At 37.5% G+C, this 21,479-nt stretch overlaps 1 protein-coding gene across 3 annotated transcripts in view; it reads left to right on the top strand.

The window, feature by feature from the left end:
- Immp2l (inner mitochondrial membrane peptidase subunit 2) overlaps nucleotides 1–21,479 on the top strand; it is an 859,529-nt gene that overhangs the window by 608,529 nt on the left and 229,521 nt on the right. For all 3 annotated transcript variants that reach the window (XM_057783283.1, XM_057783280.1, XM_057783281.1), the window contains exon 6: nucleotides 4,564–4,666. In XM_057783283.1, the coding sequence (XP_057639266.1) occupies nucleotides 4,564–4,666 (103 nt within the window). The remainder of the gene's footprint in view (nucleotides 1–4,563; nucleotides 4,667–21,479) is intronic.

Genomic DNA, 21,479 nt, shown 5'->3' with positions numbered 1-21,479 from the left:
AAGAGAGCACATATGCACTAGAGAAAGACACAGGGAGAAACAGTTAATAAGCACTTTCTTCTTATAATTCTAAGAATTACATGGACAGTACTTTTGTATTCAGCTGATGACACTTCAATGATCTAGAGACTTAAACGCTTTTGTTTTCAAGGTCAAATCAAATTGGAGGCAATCATTCTTCGTCCCACTTGTAAGGCCTAGGTAACTTGTCTTGGTAAAGCTAGTACTAAAAACGTCTTCTCTTTTAGACAGGTAGTTAAAGTTCCATACAGAACTCATTTCTGACTGTCAAAACCAGAATTATTTGCAAGCTATAGATACATACAACCTTGTGGGCTGACACCCCACTTACCTGCTAAATCAGCTAAAGGATTATCTTGTCTTTTATGTGTGTTCAGGAGCAGAAAGCTATTTAAAATTCCTTCTGTAGAGAAATTCTATTAGCAGTATGCTCTTTCCTTGGCAGCCCTAAAAGCAAGTAGCCCAGTAATTTGCCATCATATTTTTAAACTATTTTGGGTTACTATTTTAAAAGTCGGATATACTCTATGAGAGGAAGAGATAGAGTACACCCCTCCCCCCATCCATACAGCACCACGTTTACCAGAGTCCTCTGTTTGCACTGTTGCCTCCAAACCTGACCGTTTCCAGTGTAAGCCACTGTGTATTCGCATAGCAGCATGGAAATATGCAAGAGACTGGTGGGTGAAGCCACAGATAGGTAGATTGTACCTTTACCTGTCACTCTCTCTATGTTTGAATATGTAGAAACAAATAGACTACCCCTTCACATATGAGTTTTAATGTGCCCTAGAGGGGAAAGGAAGAAAGAAAAAAAGAGTCGTTGTACCATTAAACATAGTCACAGGCATGGCACAACTGCAAGAAAAAAATTATTGAAGCATCTCTCCGGTAATTTGAAGACGGATGCTAACTGATAGTGAACCTCAACACATTCTGAATTGTAAAATGGAGGGAATAAAGGGCCAAGGGAGACTGGCAATAATCATTACCACCTACCAGTGCTTTGCTTAAGAACAGGCTCCCGTCTAAGATGACACATTTACTTAGTGTTCAGTACATGCTACTCTTACCCATTGAGTAACCTTAGAGTTAGGCGCTCTCTCTCTCTCTCTCTCTCTCTCTCTCTCTCTCTCTCTCTCTCTCTCTCTCTCTCTCTCTCCTCTCTCTCTCTCTCCCTCTCCCTTTCCCTCTCCCTCTCCCTCCCTGCACTTTTGCCTACTGTTTTCAATGAGAAACTGCCCCTTTGAGTTTTATCAACTTGTTCAAAATCCTATGCACGTGAAAATGTCAAATGAACCAAACCAAGATAATCTAACTGAAGAGATTAAACTGGATAGCAAACTCCCCTCCCTGTGTTTGCAGCTCATTTCTAATCTCCATCTGAACCTAGTTAACGTGGATGCTGTTGCTCTTATTGTAAAGTTGGCAGCTAACTATAACTTAAAACTTAAAAGCTTACTTGAGAATCATAGATTAAGGCTGAAATTTCTTTAGACTGTTCGAGAATTATTGTGCTTTCCATAGTATCATACTGCCTTTGTGACAGTATCTAAAATCACTTCTAAATTCATTTGTCATGTATTTAACAAATATTTGTTGAGCATTTGGGGGGGTCTAAGGACGTTCTATAGGAGAGGCACATTCTTATAGGTCACACTCTAACAGGGATAAATAGACAGTAGATAAATAGCTCCATGAGCCCACGTCCAATGTTAGTGTGCATAAAAAAGAAAATTAAAGCTTTGTAAATGGCTAGGAAATAATGGGATTAAGAAAGCGCAAGTTCCTTATGTAAGATGGTCACCACAAAGAAGCCTGCTGCCTTCAGTGGTCCTCTGGTGCTACTGTAGCTTTCTGTCACAAGTGTCCTGATTCTTACAGCACCTAAAGTTCAATTTGACTTTTATATCATTCTACCTTCTACCTTCTAGAAGAATATTTTTGGCCCACTATTTCATTGTTGTTGTAATTTTGTGTTGGATTTACTTTATATCCATATATACACACACAGATGTAATACACACACACACACACACACGTATATGACAATTACTAGTCTATGTGTTTGGATCTCAAAGTGCCTTCACACCCATGGTTTTTTATATACCATGAATGTGCAGGAGACTTTATGATAATTCATGTGATAAGCCCATTCCCTTCCAAAGCGGACAAATTGTTTGTTTCTAGCTTACCAAGCCTTTTGCTGACCTTGGACTCCTTCTCTACCCCAGAGGTAGTCACTACCAAGCAATTGAAAGTCCTTCAAGACTTGAGGCTCATTTTGGTTCCTTCCCTAGGAACCTTCCATGCAACAACAAAAATAAGTTAATATGAGTACATAGGGCAGACACTCATCCTTGGGAGATACACCCCAAGACCTGGAGTGAATATATGTGTATATATGTATGTATATATACATATATATATATGCACTATATAGTATGTTGTCTCATATAACACACTCTGTGACTGTTAAATGATTATTTGAAGAAAAATCAAATTTTAATCATGGTTTATCGAAAATACTTACTAAGGTGAACATGTCTGCATATGTTAGGAGGTGGTACCTTTATCATGTTCTCCTCATCATTGACATTTGAGGTGTGTATGGGTTATTCCACACCAGCTCATATAGCAATGATGTCAAGAACTAATGGGGTGACTTTAATTGAAGAACACTTCTATTGCAAAGTGTATGAGGGTGAGATGTGTTAAATTTGTTTTTGCTTTTCTCTAAAAAGCTGCAAACCTCCTTCCCTATAGTAATTAAAGACAAACAGCAACCATTAACTTACCGTGGGGTTCTAATGGCCATAACATTGCTTTCTTGCATGGATGACTTACTGATCTAAAGCAAAGCAATTCAACACTGAAATTATCTTGAAAATTAAAAACCATCCAAGATAATGAATAGTTTCAATTTCTCTGGCACCAATTTATGTGTACTCTCCCTTTTTAATGCATTCTTCTGTGCGTGCGCAGCTTGCTCACTAACAGACTAGCCTCAGTGAGATTCCGTACAGCAGAACAGTATGTCAGCCTCAGTTTCTGAACCTGCTGGTTTTCAGAGTGATTTTCATTCATTAATTTGCTCATTCATTCAGCAAACCTTTATTGAGAAGTTTAAGTTATTGTTTTCCAGGGTGCTTTAGGAAATAAAGGAAATATAAAGTTATTTGCTCCCAAAAGAAGTATTTTTGTGAGCTTTGAATCATATTTTACTTTAATTCTGTCTTTTATTTAGTTAATTGGTTTATAACTTATTTACCAACACTGTGTTGCTAGTTATTTGGGTAAGTTACATTTGGGAATGGGAGCATTAAAGTGTGTGGATTGAGCATCCCTTATTAACAAACATTCGTCCATATTTCTAATATTTCCTAGCAATTGATTTTTTCAAGTAGAAGGCCAGCAGGCATGACCATAAAACATTGCCAGAGTAGATCCAAAAAAGAAATGGAAACAGAAAATTGGAATCGTTTCCCACAACCACCAACAATGTGAGAGAGCATGCTCCTACCCCTTCTTTCCTGTGTTAAAAATATGAATAACTGTTGTATGTCATCTGTCATTGACAGTTCCTCTTCAGAATTGTTCAAAGTTTGTTTTTAAGAAAAATGTAGTTCTGAGCAAAAGTTTTGCAATAATACTGAATCTATAGATGCCAAGAAACCGTCAAGATTCCTTTCTTGCACACTAATGCTGAGTCTCCAAATCTTTACTTTTTATATGTACCCATGTTTTGTCTTCATGCATGCTCCTGCAGCAACATGTGTGCCTGGTGCACATGGGGGCCAGAGGGACATGTCAGATCCTCTGGAACTGAAGTTAGAGGTCTGTGTCACCATATGAGTGCTGAGAACTGTACCTCTGTCCTCTGGAAGAGCAGTCAATGCTCTTAACCTCTGAGCCATCCCTCCAGCCCCCAGTTTTGAATCTTAATTCTCATAAGTAGATTGAAACAGTTAAGCACTAGCATAAATGCAAGAAGACAAATATATGTTCCTTTCATTGAGGCATGTTAAAGATTTTAAGTATGTATAGTGTGAATTAAGTTAAGTAGCAAAGCACTGTATTTGGGTTTTGCCTTTAAGCAGGTTGGGTTTTTTTTTTTTTTTTCTTATACAAAGAAGAACTGTATTCCATGGTTATCCATAGAAAATTTGACTATAGTTATTTTATTGATTTTCTTCATTTTGGGTTCATAAAGAAAGTATCTATTTATGAATCTATACAGTAAGTCATTATTAAAGTCAAGATGACCTTAGTCAATGGACTCTACAGCTAATGTATTGTTTGTCTGGTCTGTTTAAAAACTTAACTTTGCCCATTTTGTTTCCCAAAGCCATACTTGTTATTCATGGTTGCCACAGACAGTTTAGAGACTGAACCACAGCTTACTTTAGGGGAACCTGGGTGTAATTTCTAGGTCAGTCACTCTACTCTTTCTAATAGCTGTTCTTTCCTTCCTAATTCTGCATCTAGGTTGTAAATTTCCTTTCCTGCTCTTATCTCATTGGTCTCACTGTTTGTTTTCAGAACCATTGGACACAAAAACCGTTTGGTCAAAGTCCCCCGTGGTCACATGTGGGTTGAAGGCGATCACCATGGACACAGTTTTGATAGCAATTCTTTTGGACCGGTGAGTCAGCTTGTACCTTGTTTCTGAGAAAGTTGCCTTTCAAAGGTGGAGAGCCGAGTGTAACTTAATAGTTCACTCTGTTCTTTCAGCCAAGACTAATCAGAGACTTCGTAATGAAACTCTTCATGTTGGGAAAATTCCTTTAGGCTATCAAAATGTGTGTGTGTGTGTGTGTGTGTGTGTGTGTGTGTGTTTCACGACTGTCTGACTTTCCAGTTGGAAGATCTCCATTCCCTCACAGATAGGTCTTCTGTCTGTTTTCAATTAATGTTTAACCAGTAAAATATGTAAGAAGGCATACAGGCAACAATTTTCCTTTATTCAACGGAAAAGTAGTAGAAATCATAGTAGTTAGTGTAGAGGAGGTGGGTTTCCTTGCTTTCTTTTTTGGTCCCATCTTCGTCTCACAATGAAATTGATGTCAAACAGATTATCAGAACAATGTATCCAAATTTAATATGTTTTAGATGTTGAAAACGTCCTTATAGAGAAGCAAAGACCTTTAAACATTGTGAAACTCACCTACCTTTGTGTTAGGTTGAACAAAGACACATAATTTTAGACAAGTAACTAAATAATGTGGAGAGGCTAAAAGAAGATAAAAATTATTTGAACAAGTCAAGCTTTCTCAGCTATGGCTCTTTATTGAAGAATGTTTCTTGTCTCCAACTAGAGGGAGGACAGCTTTTGCTTGGGAGTTTTAATCCTCTGTGTTCAAGGATAAGGGAGGAGATTAGTGTGCCCACCTCATGTCTGTTGTTTTTCAGATACCCTTAGCTCAAAGTAATCCTGTGTCAGAGTGGCATGCTTGGGGGTGGCACATTCTGGGAGTGTTCATAAGTGACATTTGTTAGCATTTAACTTATAGCAGAAACACAGACACGCTCTATTCTCTGCTTATCCATAGAATGTGACTACACTGATATTTTATGGATTTTTCTTTTACTTTGAGTGCATATAGAAATTCTCTATGTATGAGTCTTCTCCATAACTCATGAAAGTGGAGAATTTCTTACTGAGTGGAAACTGCAGCTGATTTTCTTGTTTGTTAAAAGCCTTAGTTTCCCAAAGTTACATTTGTTATAAATGGACAGGACAAAGGAATTATTCAGCATCCTCACACATGCTTGTGTAAAACATATAGACTCATATTTTGTTAAAAATTAATAGGTTGTGGCCTCTAATAAAAGAGCTTCATATATATGTATGTGTGTGTGTGTATGTATATATGTATATTTTGAGGAGCCCATGTTATTGCCACAAAATATGCTGTCACTTGGATTTAACTTTGGTGAAAAGTGTAAGAACTAGATTTGAATAAATATGTGGGATTGTGGGAGAAATTTTAACACACCATTCCTTTTTCTCTCTAGTCATACTACTGATGATTTTTATAAAATCTCAGGGCCTATAATTGCCTTTGAGTAGTAATTATATAAAAATATTACTTAACCTAAATTCTACCAAAGATGAAAGAAAAATGAGAAAGGTTGGAAATGTTTTGTGCTTCTTATAATGCAGGAAAATTAGTGAGGAACTCAAGTAGTGACTTAAAAGAAAATAAATCACTTGAATATAGGTCTATTTCTTTGACCAATAAGAGTGCATATACCACATTGTTGGTCAAGTCCATAATAAATGGTATTTAACTTCTGTGACTTCATTATTTTAGTGATATCGAAATGAAGTATTAATTGTGTTGTTTTCTATCAGGTGTATGTTAAGTTACTGATAATAAACTCCGAACGTTTGGGGGATTTGGTATTTTGTTCACTTTAAACTGAAGCTGGTAAAATGCTGATAATGTAATTATTGTAACTGCCAATCAGTTGCTTTCTCTTTGCTTTCTTACTGGAGAAAGAAAAAGAGGGCTGGAAGGATTGCTTGTGGGCAAAGGCTTGTTATGTACGTGCATTTGATGCCCAGAACTCATATAAAATGCACGGCATGGTGGAAAGTACCTCTACTCCCAGCCCTGAAAAGGAGGACACAAGAGGATGAGACTCATTGGCCAGCAAGTCTGTGCTAACTGCAGAGCTCCAAGTTCAGTAAGGGACTCTGGCTCAAAACTGTAATCTGTACAGGGCTTGAAGACGACATTGGATGTCAACTGCTGCTCCTGCCCCAAGTCCACATACATTATACACACACACAAACCAAGGCATACATACATATTAACAGGTATGCACTCGTGACTGTGCATATACACAAATTTTTAGAAATAGAAAAGACAATAATAAAATGAGGAGTTTGATGCTGTGAATTTCATAGTGTCTGAAATGTGTTCTGTGATTATTCAGCTCTTGTGGCTCCATTTTCTGCCCTGCTTCGAATCACTGAACTGTGGCTATAAAGACACCCACAAAACAATAACCAATGTGGAAGTTTCCTTTTTGTAAAACAGAAGAGAAGAACTACATGTGAGAGGTGATCTCACTGCATTTATTACAATGAGAAATTACAGCATATAAAGCTTTGGCAAACATGTATGTATCTCTGAAGGCCATTTGATTTACACTAATGTTTTAGGTGAAATCTATTTGTTAATTATAGTACAATCAATAATTTAAGTAAAAACAAAATTATTTTGAAATCTAGTAGTCCTCCTTTTTATGAAGGAAAAATATTTATTCAAGCCTACTTTTAATTTATGAGTTAAACAAAGCTGTTAATTTCTATTCAGGAAACTAATATTATTTCTATTTTCCAAAATTAAATGAAATACCTTCTCTAGAATTAAAAAAATCAATCCCTCACATCATAGACTAAACTATTTGTGCTCGCATGAGTTTTAGTAGCTGTGTGTTTGCTTTTAGGATGTGCTCTTTGCTTCTGCTCCAATAGCATCTTCCACTGGGAAAACTTCTGAGTTCCCCAAACAAAGCAAAACAAAAAGCATCAAACAATCCAATACATTCCTTATAAGTCTAAGCTATGATTTTTGAGCACAGAAATTTACTTTATTTGACTATTTGGCTGGTTTGTTCAGACAGAGTAATTATGTGTCCCTGAACACACAGTCCTCCTTCTTTGACTTCCACGGGGCTGGGATTCCAGGTGCACAGCACCACAACTGACCGGAGTGTAGAGATTTGGAACATGTTTTCTACTAACCATTGATTAAATGATTTATCTGTTAATCATTTTAACTTTTTTGATTCCAAGCATTGAATTCTAACTATACTTTTAAACTAGAGTCTTGAGAATTACATTTTCTGTGAACTTCTCAGTGGAGAGGTTGCTTACCTGCCAGTGTATTTAAAGATTATGCAGGGAGGGTGAGCGAACTTCATGTTTCATGTGCATTCTTGATTCAGCTCTCCCATCGAATAGGTAAAGGACTTTTCTTGATACTGGCAGCTCACCTGATGGAGTCGGGGTTATCTGGGATACTTTCCTCTTGCGTAGAACGAACCAAGCTTTGTATTTGGCTCCCACTCAGCTTCACAGTGGATGTCACTGCTTCTCACATATGTCGCGTCTTTGGACAGTAATCAGCCTTGTTCTAGAATCTTCTTGGTTTGTTTCCTTTGTAGACAATGGGTAACCGACTATTGGAGGTGCGGTTAGATGGCTATCACTAGAGTCTAGTTATGCCAGTTTAAAGCTCCCCCTGTGCTCAAGTAAACATTCAGGTGTAATCCACCAAAGAAGATTCAAGACTGTTGTCTCATCCTGATATCTTTGGGTTTTGTTGTTTTATGATTTCCTGTGTACTTCTTATTACTGTCATTTGCATCTTTGACTTGTTTTGCTGAAACTGTGTAGGCTAAAAATAGAATTGACTGATATTATGAATGAAAGGTTAATAATGGCTTATTAATATAGTATTTTAACAATAAGCTGCAAGAATCAAGTAATTCACAACAGGAAGAGAAATCGTAGATAACTTCTAGTCCAACATCCATATTCAGTTTCTTGAGGAAGATGTCACTGAAAGAAACTAGAACATTCTTGTTCAAAACAGGCCACAAAATCAAGCAAAAGTAGATAGTTTTGGTTATGAACTCTCAGTTCCCCAACTGTACAAATTTATATCTTCACATGATTAAGAAGAAAAGACCCCTTCTCTAAATCAATTGTAAATAAGTGATTGGTAAAAATGAGCATATTCACACAAAATAAAAATTTAATGAATAACCTGAGCAAATTAGCATGGAACTTTAATTAAATAACATGATTTAGCCATAGGGTAAATTTTATGCTCATGAAAGTATGCTTATACACAATTTTGATGGTATAATCACTGTAATATTGAATGAATACATAAAAACAAGGAGGTGACTATACAGTGTTATATGACTCCAGTGTTAGACCAGTGTTTGATTCTTCTTATGCCATTGTAATTGCCCACATTTTAATGTTGTTGCAAGAATTTTATGACCTTTATAATTATAAGCATCTATTTTGTTTCAAAGCTAGTTTAAAGATGATTGAAAGTAAATGGCATGTAAAGCCAAATCTCTTTTTGTTCTATAAAAATGCTTTACAATACTGTTACCAGACAGAAAAATATCAGATGTGCTTGGGTGTGAAAACTTTTGATTATGGTTAACAGTCGCCATACAAAGTATCTTTATGCTAAACCTTTTGGGTAATTTACACAATAATAGAAAATATCTTCTTACATACGAACTCCAATTTATTGCTTCAGCGTAGATTCCTAGTGTGAGAAATAACTTTCATAAGTTTCTTTTAAAATTATGATAATTGGGAAAATTCAGAGTATACAGCTACTTGATTTTATTGAATTTTGTAAAAATGGTATCAGATGTAGGTTTAGGATTACTTGGACTATTTTCTAGGCATTTCTCATAGGAACTCTTCTGCTCTGGCAATGAAATTAGGATCTTCCTCTTGGCCACCCCTACCGTTAGATGACATTAGTGCATTTTCTGAAGTAGCCATGTCAGCACCCAGAAGTAACTGTTCACTGCAATTGTTAATCTGTGCTCTGCTTTCCACATGGATGTGTGCTTCACAGCCATGAGCTTTCAAGGACTAGTTTTCAACTACTTCACGATAGCAAACTTCCATTAATTAAAATACACGCCAGCCTTTTCTTTTGCATTTATTACAAATGTGCATTTCAGTGCTCATGTTTGAACCGGTCTCCTAAGTATTCGTTCCTTTTGGTGAAAGTCTAACTCTGGCTCTTTTGATGGTCTCCATTTAGCTTATGCATTTTCCATCTTTGAAGTTTTTCTAACAATTTTATCTTGCTGTAAGTCATGAGTCTCTGTAAGTCATGATATTTTCATTTTTGTGCTGCATGGTAATTTTTCATAAGGAAATATGTCATAATAGAAATTTTAACATCTACAGAGAAATCAGAACTGAGTAGTTTAATATCTAAAATAAATAATTTGTTTGGACTATATTGATCAAAAGATGTTATAAGAAAATTTTGGTTTCTAACATTTCAAAGCAAAGGCATTTTTTCTAATATGCATAAATGCAGTTTAATTTTTTTTAGGTTTGTGGTCACAGTGTCACCTTGTGAACTATTTCTGTTCAAGGGCCATGAAGTAGAATGGAGCAGTTTGGATGCAGAAATTATGATATAGTGTCTCTACCTGAGAAAGGAAACTACAAGTTATACGGAATATGAATTCTTTTTTGTTCCAAGTCATTTGGAAAAGAGCCAATTCAAATTCTTATTTCATTGCTACATAATTGAACAAAGCACTGGTTCCCCTAGAACATTTTTGAAGGAACTGTGACTAATAGGTGATGATAATTTTAGCAGTAAGTGAACACTAAAAATACTATTGTTTAAAAAAATGCCTGATAGTACAAGAGAGATGATATATAAGAAAGTTAGGCAAATCACAATTAAAATTCCATAGGATTTCTTTTAAAGTCAATGAAATTCCAGGAAGTCTTTCACTTTAGAAGCTAGAGGAAAAATAAAGTTGATGTTTCCGTATCATGCAAAGCCTTTCACTTATGCCACGGGACACATTTTTAGCCTCTTCTAAGTGTAAATGCTTTGTTTGGTTTGACCTGTGGATTCTCTCAGTAGACTAGATCAAGGGAAGCAAGTTCTATACAGTAGAGAGAGGATGTAGAGAACACATGGGAAGTGGATTTCTTGCAGGTTAGCAGGTTAGACCTATTTTAAGTTTTTCCCATATTATGTAATTTTTATTTTTAATTTTGTGTGAGCAAGGCAGCTGGAACAACGTTGTAGGAGTAAAGATAGAAGGAAGAGAGTTTTGTTAATATGGAGACAGTATCTCAAAGAAGAATTGGGATGAAGTTTGGAAAAATATTTTATACATTCAGAGATTTTTAAGAGCAGAGATTCAAATCATGTCTGAAAGGGAACATGCTGGGTTTGTCTTCTGTCACCGTCACCAAGTTGAACGCTGATGTCAGAGGGAGTAGGAAAAGGGCAGCAGATACCACAATTGCTGAGATAGATCCCTGCCTTTGAAGGAAAATGGGATCAAAGGGTGGGCACAATCAGACAGTAACCACGTTGTGAGAAATAGTCCAAGGTGGGGGCATGACCTGCTCCTCAGAAAAGCAGTTCATTTCCTTACAACAACCTCATAACAACCTGTGAAGTCTCTTACAAGATATTGATTGGATAGAATATTCTGAAATCAGTACAAATGTTAACTATTTGGTAAAATCTTGTATTCCATAAGGCACTGGGTATGTTCTATGTTTTGTGAATGAAGTGCCTTATGCCTCGAGTGGTTTGTAGCTGAAAATATTTTGGTTATACAGTACTGAATAATCTTGTGGACTTACTTAGAAGAATGAATTGACATTTTATTATCATCAGGGTGTCACATTTTCCTTGTGTAACTTCTCTGAAACTGTTAGAGTGGCTTTTATTTACAATCAGCCATTTTTAAATAAAGAAAAAACTCATTAGAATGTGTTGACAGGATCCACATAGAGTGTTCTATTCACACATCTGAAGAATGTTGCTTAAGCTTTAGTTGGCTGTATTTTGTTCTTGTTTTATAAGACATGCTTGTTTGTTTAAAACTTTTTGTTTGCAATAAAAAATATATTCCTAGAATAAAATATATTCTATATTTGTAGAATAAAATATTCTGGTAGCTTCCATGTCGTTCTTCCCATAATCCTCTTTCACATTTTGGAAGCTCGAAACCTTGTGTATTTTTTAGAGGTAATTTTACTGGACTGACGTACTAAAATGCATGCATTTAGTGAAAACATAAAAATCAATTAAAGGAGTTTCCATTACAGTGAAAATATCTGTATGAAAAAAGTTGGCTAAGTCTCATAAATAGCTCACCTCTAGGGTAGTGTTCAAAATCAGGTAATCCCCATGTAGCAACAAGGAACAGAATGTCCCTCAGGATTTGCTTCAGTATTGGTTAGATATTTTTATCTATATAATTACAACTTCAAGAAATACTTTTAATGAGAGCATAAACACACAATATAGAACTGATATAGATGTGTCCCTCCCCCAAGAAAAAGAGCAATTTAGGCTTCTATTTCTACTGAATCAAATGTTGTGATTTATCTTAATTATTCTGCTATCAAAGAAATAATTTTCCACATGATATCATTTTCATATAGGAGAATGTCTGCAGAATTGTTATCAGACAGTGCCGCTTTTTGATTGTATTATTATAGGATTCATCATGTTTCTCTATATTTAACAACAATAGGTCAAGAGTCAAGATTTGGCGACAAAGATGCAGGGTTATTAGTTTAGTAATTTTATAGGTGCTTAGAATTTTGTGAAAAGGAGGGGTTTGTGCCTTTATCAACCTTGTAAGACAGAATTGGTGCCTGCATAGCTGCGTCTCAATAGAGAATGGAAAATGAAAAGGCCCTAGGAGGAGAGGCAGCTGGTGAATGTCCTGAATTTAAGGTTTGAGACTGAAGAGCCTCCTTTAACTGGATATTTAGTTATAAAACATTTTCTGGTAAACTATGTAAATACTTCTCTTTTGATTTTGTGAATGATGGTTGCACTGTATGGAGAAAGAATTGTGGTAGTCATGTATTAAACTGTCAGAGACCAGCTTCAACAAAAATACCACTTACCAGGGTAGGTGTATGAGATTTAGAAAAATTAGTAAGAAATAAGAAGACATGAGTAAAAATAATAAAACAGAAACATAGGATAGTACCAGGAGGGAGTTCCAGTGAATACTGAAATCGCTTGTGTTTAATTTCCATTTGTTTAAAATACTCCTGACCCCAAAAGGTAAGAATAAGATTTTTTTAAAAAAACTGCATTAATATGCTACAGGGAAATGAACATACCAGCTGAAGGTTGCAGGCTACATTCTTAGTTAAACATTCTGTTGCTAGAACAAGATAAGTAACACTCATACCCTAGATCAAAACATTCTGTAGTCAAACCACTCCCTCAGTGGAATTCATAGCTATCTCCCTAAGGGAGTAGGAATTAGGTCCTTAGACTTGTATTTGAGGTAGAAACAGGTCTCTTTCTCAATACCTGAAATAGAAAGTCTGGATGTTAGTGACACCTGTTGACAATAATCTTGAGAGAGCAGAACTCTCTAATATAAATCTAGGTGAGACCTTTGTTTGAAGTAGAAACAGACAATAACCTTGAAAGAATAGCAGTAAGTGCCAACTCCTTGACCTTTGATCAGGGTGGAATGGCAACAACTTCAATCAAGCTGAAACTCTCTGACCTTCAGACAAGGTGGAAAGAGGCTCACATTTTTGGGCCTCCACATTAAACATGCAATCAAACCATGTATTAAGTAAACGAAAGCAAAAGAACAAATTGCAAGGAGCAGTTAGCCGATAAATCTTCATCAGATCTGAAGTTCAAAACGTCCAGTAGAAACTGACCAGGGAAACCTGCATGGGACTCTTGGGCGGAACAGAGAAGAGCTAATCTCTTCCCAGAGGAGCTTCTGGCTTCTCATTGCCACTGCAAGTATTTTTATACCTTAGGATAGACAACCAGTAGCAACCCATGTTAGAAATAGTTCACATATCAATGTTCTCAGGGGTACAATGTTTTTAATACCCTTGGCTGTTTATTATTGTTCTTTTTCCTTGTCCTAATATGAGGGGACCAGCCTACCACCAGGGTCAAGCCTGCCACCAGACAGGGAGTTTTGGAACAGACTTGAAATAAACTTGCTCAAGTCTTTTTTTCAAGTCATCGTTTTTCTCAGAGTCAGTTCTGAACAAGCACAAGCAGCATATGACAATTTTCTCATACAATTTATATAAAAAATACCTTTCTCAAGACTTTTTGGTTTTTCAAAACTTATTAGGTAGTCTGTTTTAGAAAGAGCGTCCTGTGTTCACATCTTAATGGCTATATGTGCCAAGATGACTTAAAAGAGAAATATAAGGTCAGTCTGACTCTAAGTAATTTACATGATTCTCTTCTATGCAATGGAGATTTGTGTGCAGCCTACCATGAATCACAATCACCATACTTTTAGATATCCATACAGTGACCCATGGAATTTGTGGCTTAATTAAAGTTTGACTAGTTTGGTGAATCAAACAGTGAAATGTGGCTTATTATCAGAGTGGTTGGAATCAACACCATGACGTGCACTCTCTTGATGGAACATCGCAGGCCAAGTCTTCTTCAGCAAACACGAGTGAGTCTTGACTATGTGTCCTGTTTAATTCTGCTCTAATGCACGCTTCTGTCACTACAGTACTTGACACAGGTCTCATATTGTTAAAAGCTTCCCCTTTAAGTCAAGGAAAGCCTATGCTTTCCCCTCTCGCTTAGTTTACACTAAATGTCTTTGCTGGTACAAACAAGATAAAAAAGAATGCAAGATGTAAGGATATAAAAGAGGGTGCCAAACTGTTATTTTTCATTAATATGTGAAGCAAAAAGGAAATCTGCAAAACTCTTGACAGTTACATGAGTTTATTACTATAATAGCTATTATATATGATCAAGCTTGTCCAGAAATCATTAACAAATAGGAACATATTTTAAGGCGTTCTCATTTAAAATGGCAATCAAAAAGCAGGACCTTCTCCTTAGGGCTAAGGGCAGAGCAGTTCAAAGGAACTAGCCTGAACTCATTAGTATGGTGTTAAAACCAGTTTTAAACCCATCTTTCTTGTTATCTATGCTTGTCTGATCCAATTCACCATTAGTAAATTAGTGGCTCTGAGTCTCTGCCTTCTAACTTGTACACCTCTTCTGACAGTGACTTCTTCTTGCTCCCTCTCACAAGAAAGTGATTTCCCAACTCCTCCAACATGAAACTTTGCTTGTGGCAAAATCTGCTACCTTTCATGGGATGTGTGATGTAATCAGAGAGTGATCTCATGTATAAAGCAGATTGTGAGCTTTTCCAGGTAAGGACAGAGAGAACCCATGCTTTATCCCTCCTGGGAAACACCACTGAACAGCTGTTTTAGGGCCCAGTGAGTGACCAGTATGGAAAAAATAAATGTTCTTCTACAGTGGATTCGGCTTTCTATGGCCCTTTGATAAGATCTAGCTTATGCCTGTCTATACAGGTGATGATGACAATAATTGTGAATAAATAAAGTGCTAGTGAGACACATCTATACTCTTTTCTCCATGGAAAGTGCTCAATTAAATACTTTTAGCAAAGACATATGACTCATAGCTCTGAGAAAAAGCTTGTCAGTCCCCAATTGTGCAAAGAGTGAACTTTAGAAAGATGGGTTAAAGACTGATCAGGTTTGCCCCAGAATTTGAGGGTTAGAAATTTGAGCCCATGTAGAAGGCCCTGAAAAGTCATTTACATTTTTGAACAGAACAATAATGAGTTAGAAGAGGCATCCTTAGCAAGACTGATTTGAGAAAATTATGGATGAAAGATTAGATTGAAAGTAGGCTATAGGTAAAGAGTGCAATTACTTGATGATAGTATTAGTTCAAGTGGGAGATGATTAGGCCCTAGACGAAGGTGGTAGTCATATGAAAAAGTACATTGATGTGAGAGTCCTTAGGCACTGAAATCTGATTGACTGTGTGATAGATTCTGCTGCCTGGAATTAAACTCGCTGCCTCTGTTAGAGAAGTTCACCAGCTTCACCACTGGTCTTCCACACCTCATGGGCCGAACCTTCAAATTCAACAGAATAAGAAATCATTATATTTTTGTTGTCCTTTTTATGGAAAAGACCAAAAGGCAAATCAACAGAGTTCGGTGTCCAGGGGGCTCTGTAGTTTGCAGAGCCCTTGAATATGCATTTGAGCAATGGTATTGATGCTGCCTCCAAGGGATCAGATTTACTTCTCTCACCTTGGGATGGGAGGTTAAGTATCATGATTGATTTAATACCTGTGTAGCTATTTTATATTAGAGTTTCTGTTCTCCTTACACTGGTGTTCATATCAGTAGATGATGACCGGCTCATTTCAGAGTCTCCTCCCATTGACTTTCATGTCAGAAGATGGTGACCCACCCATTTTAGAATCTCCTACCATTGGCTTTCATGTCAGTAGATGATGACCTGCCCATTTTACAGTTTGCTCCTGCTTTTTCTCTAAAATCCACAAGTTTTTCAAAAGAGCTGAGTGCTCCCTAGAATGTAAGGAATCGTGATAAGGGGACCATTACAGAAAAGTAAATATTTTAATAGTTTATACTGGCCAATCAAAAATTTGCTTCTAAATTGTCCTTCCTATTACTATCATTTTAAAATTAGTATTTAAAATTCTTGCACTAGGCATGGTGACAGCATTAGGGAGGCTGAGGCAAAAAAAAGTCAGACTTTCAGGCTTTTCTATATGATCTACATGAGACCATGTCTTGCGGAAAAGCGAAAAAGAAAAGCAAGTAATCAAATAAATAAATAAATAAATAAATAAATAAATAAATAAATTCCTTACATGTATTTTATGGTTAAAATATTTTCAAGAAGAAATAAATCACTCTTGCTTAAAGAATATTGTGAAAGAGTCACACTAACTTAGCTCTTTTAAACAGAGTGACTATATTAAAACAAGTAGATCCTTGCTTAAAATTAATATATGGTTGGTGAGGAAAGGGGGACAATTTTAAGGCCTCATCTTTTTTTCTTTGGTTGTTTTTTGTGTTTCAAGGCAGGATTTCTCTGTAGCTTTGGAACCTGTTTCAGAACTCACTCTGTAGACCAGGCTGGCCTCGAACTCATAGAGATCCACCTGTCTCTGCTTCTTGAGTGCTGGGAAAAAAGGTGTGTGCTACCACCACCTGGCAACGGATAGGGTTGGTTTTTTGTTTGTTTGTTTGCTTGCTTTGGTTTGGTTTTGATTTTTTGAGTCAGGGTATCTCTGTGTAGTCTTGAACGTCCTGGATCTCACTCTGTAGACCAGGCTGGCCTTGAACTCCTAGAGATCCACCTGCCTTTGCCTCCAGAGTGCTGGAATTAAAGGTGTGTGCCACCACCTCCCAGCTATCAAGTTATGGCATATTGGAGTTAGTTTTGGTAAATAAATATGATTTGCATGAAACTAATATAGATTTACCAGAATTGACTTTATACTAACAACTCTATTAGGCTGACACATTCCTTTTACCTCCAGTGCCTTTATTTATAAAGTAGAGTTTTGACCAAAGCACCTTCAAGGCCACTTGTGTCCTCTCATAGTAAAGTACACCTGTCTCTCCATTTGCCTAATGTTTGCTGGGACTTTCAGGCAAATGAAAAAACAGTCCTCTCCGATTAGCCAGAATCATATTTAGGTTGTTCATATAAATTACATTTCACTTAACAAATGGCTAATGAGACCCTGAGTTATGTCATCTTTCATGTGATTATGAAAGTATGGAGACATGAGTTAAATAGAACATCTAATTTTAACAGATTTTCATTGAGAGACTTTTAAAACAAACTTGATTGTTTCTCTTTGGACATTAAAACAACATAAAAACAAAACACCAAACCAGGTATTTTCTCAGTTTCTCAAACAAAGAAAACTTGTTTGCAAAGTAGGGAATGAGAATACAGTCATACGAGTTAATAATGACTAACTAAAGGCTGTTTCATTGATAAGATGCTTCTAGACTGAATGCTCTATCCAGCCCTGACTAGAAGCTAATAGAACACAATGAGCAAGACCAGAAGAGAGGTTGTTCCTTAATGTATGTGGTACTTAAAGAGCTTTTGCCCAGATGAACTATGCTGTTCCAGTTGTTTTCTTCACAGACCCTATGTTAATTTAAGCCCAGTGTTTTTTATGAAGATCTTTGAACACGTTTTCAAAAAGAAGCTCTGATTTGATTTTGTCTTTGTCTCATAGTGCTTCTCTGTGTTTTGGTTAATAAGGTACACCTTGCTTTTAACAGAAATCATTTTCCCTCGGATGAAAGGACATTACGCTGTTAATGACCTTCCTACAGATGTTATGCATTCTTTTCTATTAGTACTTTGTATTGGTGTGGAATGTGTTATCTGCTTCTCTACCCTGTCAGAACCCCATCTAGTCTTCAATCTCCTGGGGTCCATTGCCAGCACTATTTGTTGTTTTCTCTTCAACTTCAGCTCTTGGCCACACAGAAGACTCTTTTTTATAAGATTAACCTTTTAAAAAGGTGTATTGAACTCTGAGAGCTATTGTAGTAACACTAACGTTCACCCCTACCCCATGCCTGTCTCTTCAGTCACAAGTCTGCTAAAGCTGCGAAGTGAGACACTTCAATATCATTTTTGAGGTCATGGACAACTTTTCAGTGTTATATATCACAGGTTGAGTCACAGGAAGACAATGATGAGACCGATCCAGGAAGTTTGTGTAAGTCAATAGATAGCCCTAGACCAATTAACTATGATCATTGGGGCAGGATCTGTTGTTGGAGGCTGCTCGGTCTTTTTCCCGGCTGCCTAGACTCTCAAAATAATCACACAGAAACCATATTATTTAAAACACTGCTTGGCCAATAGTTTATGCATATTTCTAGCTAGCTCTTATATCCTAAACTAACCCATCTCCATTAATCTGTGCATCACCATGAGGTCATGGCTTATCAGCAAAGTTTCAGCAGGTTCTGGCGGAAGCATCTGTCTCCTCTGGTGCCTCCTTGACTCTTCCTTCTTTCTCCCAGCTTTCCCACCTAACTCTATTCTGCTAAACCACTGGCCGAAACAGTCTTATTCATTAACCAATATAAGCAACACATATACAGAAGGACTTCCCACACCAAGGATCTGATTGGTAGTTGATTAAAACTGACCTACTTTGAATCTGTTCTCTCTGATTGAATAAGCAATTATTATCAAAGGATTGTGTACCATGTTTACCATGGTTTGACAAGTTATCTTCCTCTAAAACAGCCAAGAATGCCCTAAGGAAAATGTTATATAAAAGTTGTTGTAGCTCCCTTGAAACTTGCTGGTAGCTGTTGTGCACAACCACAACAATGGATTTCTATATAGGAAAAAGAATGTATAACACTATGGTATAATCAAAGTTAAAAAGTATCCATGACATGACAGGGGCAGGTGGAACACTCTGACGTTTGTAGTGGTGGTCATCTCCAGCAAGAGCATTAGGCTTCAGTAACTAAGGAAAAGATAAGATCGAGAATGTTGACAAGGAGAAAAGTCGAGATAAGGCAGGAGAGGAAGACAGAGGCAATTTGGAAGAACATGAATCTGATTGTCAGCAGAGAAGTGTAGAAGTTAGCTCGATTTGGGAAATAACCAGGCTAGCTAAAAGATAAAAGAATTATGTGTTTATTTATTATAAGGAGAAAACTCACAAAACAGGAATGAGAAGTCCAAGCTCAGCCGTGCTGCGAGGGAACCACACAGAGAGAGGGCACCTGGTCCCCACAAGCCTTGCCATTTTTCCCCTGGTCCCAGAAAGCCAAACCCTAACTTGGTCCCACCTCTTAAAGATAATTGGTGGGCAAAGACTCTCCATCAGAGAAGCAGAAATTCCAACACAAGTAACAATTATTAAGGCCTCCCCCTCTCCTCCTTCCCTACAAGCTTTAGGTTTTCTAGGAATCCGGCTAGAAGCTCATCTATAGGCAAAGGCTTGCACTAAACACCTTGTGAAAACTTAGAGGCCCTGGCTTCAGCTTTTAGATTATAATTCCATCCACAGCATCTCCCGATGTGCCGTGCCTCACTTATCTTTCTCATCAAAAGAAAGAAAAAAGGGAGAAAAGGCTTCTTAGCAACAGTTTGAGATGGAACATGAGAGCCATTACAATCACATATGACTTGTGCTGTGACAATTGCAGATTTCCCTTGAGAAGTCTGGACCCACACGTCAGTTTGTCTAGCTTTCTGAGTGACTCTTTTTGGAAAACCCCGTACTCATGGCCTTTAGTGATCCTTCTTCAGATGAGTGCCTCTCTTTCCCCTAACCCTTATTGTAAGTTTACAATAGAATATCTTTAACAAAACCTCTACATCTGCTGTATCATACTGACTAGGCCTGAAATTCTGTTCAGCATCAAAGCTGTGAATTCAGGTTTATCTTGAGTTGAGGTACCTAGAACTCCTCGGGCTATTGAGAGTGGCAGTGTGGATCTCTGGCTCTGTGGCTTTATCACTGACAGAAGTATTAAGTCTATCAGAGGCAGAGGCCCGGGACTGTTAGTGACATGCATTGAATGTTTGAACAGTTTCATTTGATTTGAAATTTATCAATGGCATGGACAATGTCTTAAGACATTAGTAAGAACTTTGAACCCTGCCAAAGCATTCTCGGTATTATACTACAGACCATGGAGGAACATAGAAATGTTTTGAGCATGGCAGAAAGCGAGAATGACAAGTTACAAACAATAATCCAGCAGTGTTGTGCATGAAGGTAAAAAAAAAGAAAGAAAGAAAGAAAGAAAGAAAGAAAGAAAGAAAGAAAGAAACCAACAATGAAAAAACCTAGACCTTCGAAGTTCCTGCTCCACTGTCCAAGTGTGCAAGTTAATGGTAAGGAAGTGTGCTGCACAACCCTCGCCCTTCAGCCAAGGCTAGTTTTGCTTTCCAATGCAAGTACTCCAATTAAAGAGAGAAGTACAGAAGAAAAAGTGGAATCCATTATGGTCCATTAGTAAGAGAAGCACATACAGGGCACCAGAATGCCATGTTTGTGACAGGAGCCTTAGGGTTAAATAAAAGAAGAGTTAGGACAGGGGTCAGCTAAGCAATCCAGCCTAGGATCTGATTGGCCACAGTCCTGGTTCTGCAAGGTAGTCCAAAGATGTCCTCAGTGCTTGAGGGGCCACCCTGATGCTCAGGAGCTGATTCCTGCGGCCCAGCATATCTCCTTCCCTCCATAGACAACTGCTGTCCTTTGACCATGTCTTAGAAACTGTTCCATTGCTGGGAAGAGACACCATGACCAAGGCAACTCTTTTTTTTAAAAAAGAGAGAGAGAGAGAGAGAGAGAGAGAGAGAGAGAGAGAGAAAGAAAAGGAAAGAAAACAAGATAAAGAAAAAAAGAAAAAAGATAGATAAAGAAAGAAAAGAAAAGAGGTATTTAATTTGGGACTTGTTTACAGTTTCAGAGAGTTAGTCTGTTATCTTAGTCCATTGCATCATGACAGGGAGCTTGACAGACCTTGGGCAGGCATGGTGCTGGAGCAGTAGCTGAGAGCTGTACATCCTGAAATATAGGCAGTAGGCAGAGGGCTGGGGGTGGGGACAGGGAAGACTGAGCCTGGCATGGGTTTTTGAAGCCACAGTACCCATTCCTCGTGAGATCCTTCCTCTAACAAGGCACACCTACTCCAACAAGACCATGCCTCCTTATCCTTCTCTGACAGTTCATCAACGGGGGACTGAGTGGGGAACTATATGAGCCTATGGGGGCCAGTCTCATCCAAACCACTACAGATGGGGAGTCTGTCCTGGAATCCAGGGTGGCATCTGATGAAGA

Source organism: Chionomys nivalis, chromosome 10 (genome assembly GCF_950005125.1).
Source record: "Chionomys nivalis chromosome 10, mChiNiv1.1, whole genome shotgun sequence".
In the NCBI taxonomy this organism is placed as follows: Eukaryota; Metazoa; Chordata; class Mammalia; order Rodentia; family Cricetidae; genus Chionomys; species Chionomys nivalis.
This window is presented reverse-complemented; position numbering and strand designations above follow the sequence as displayed.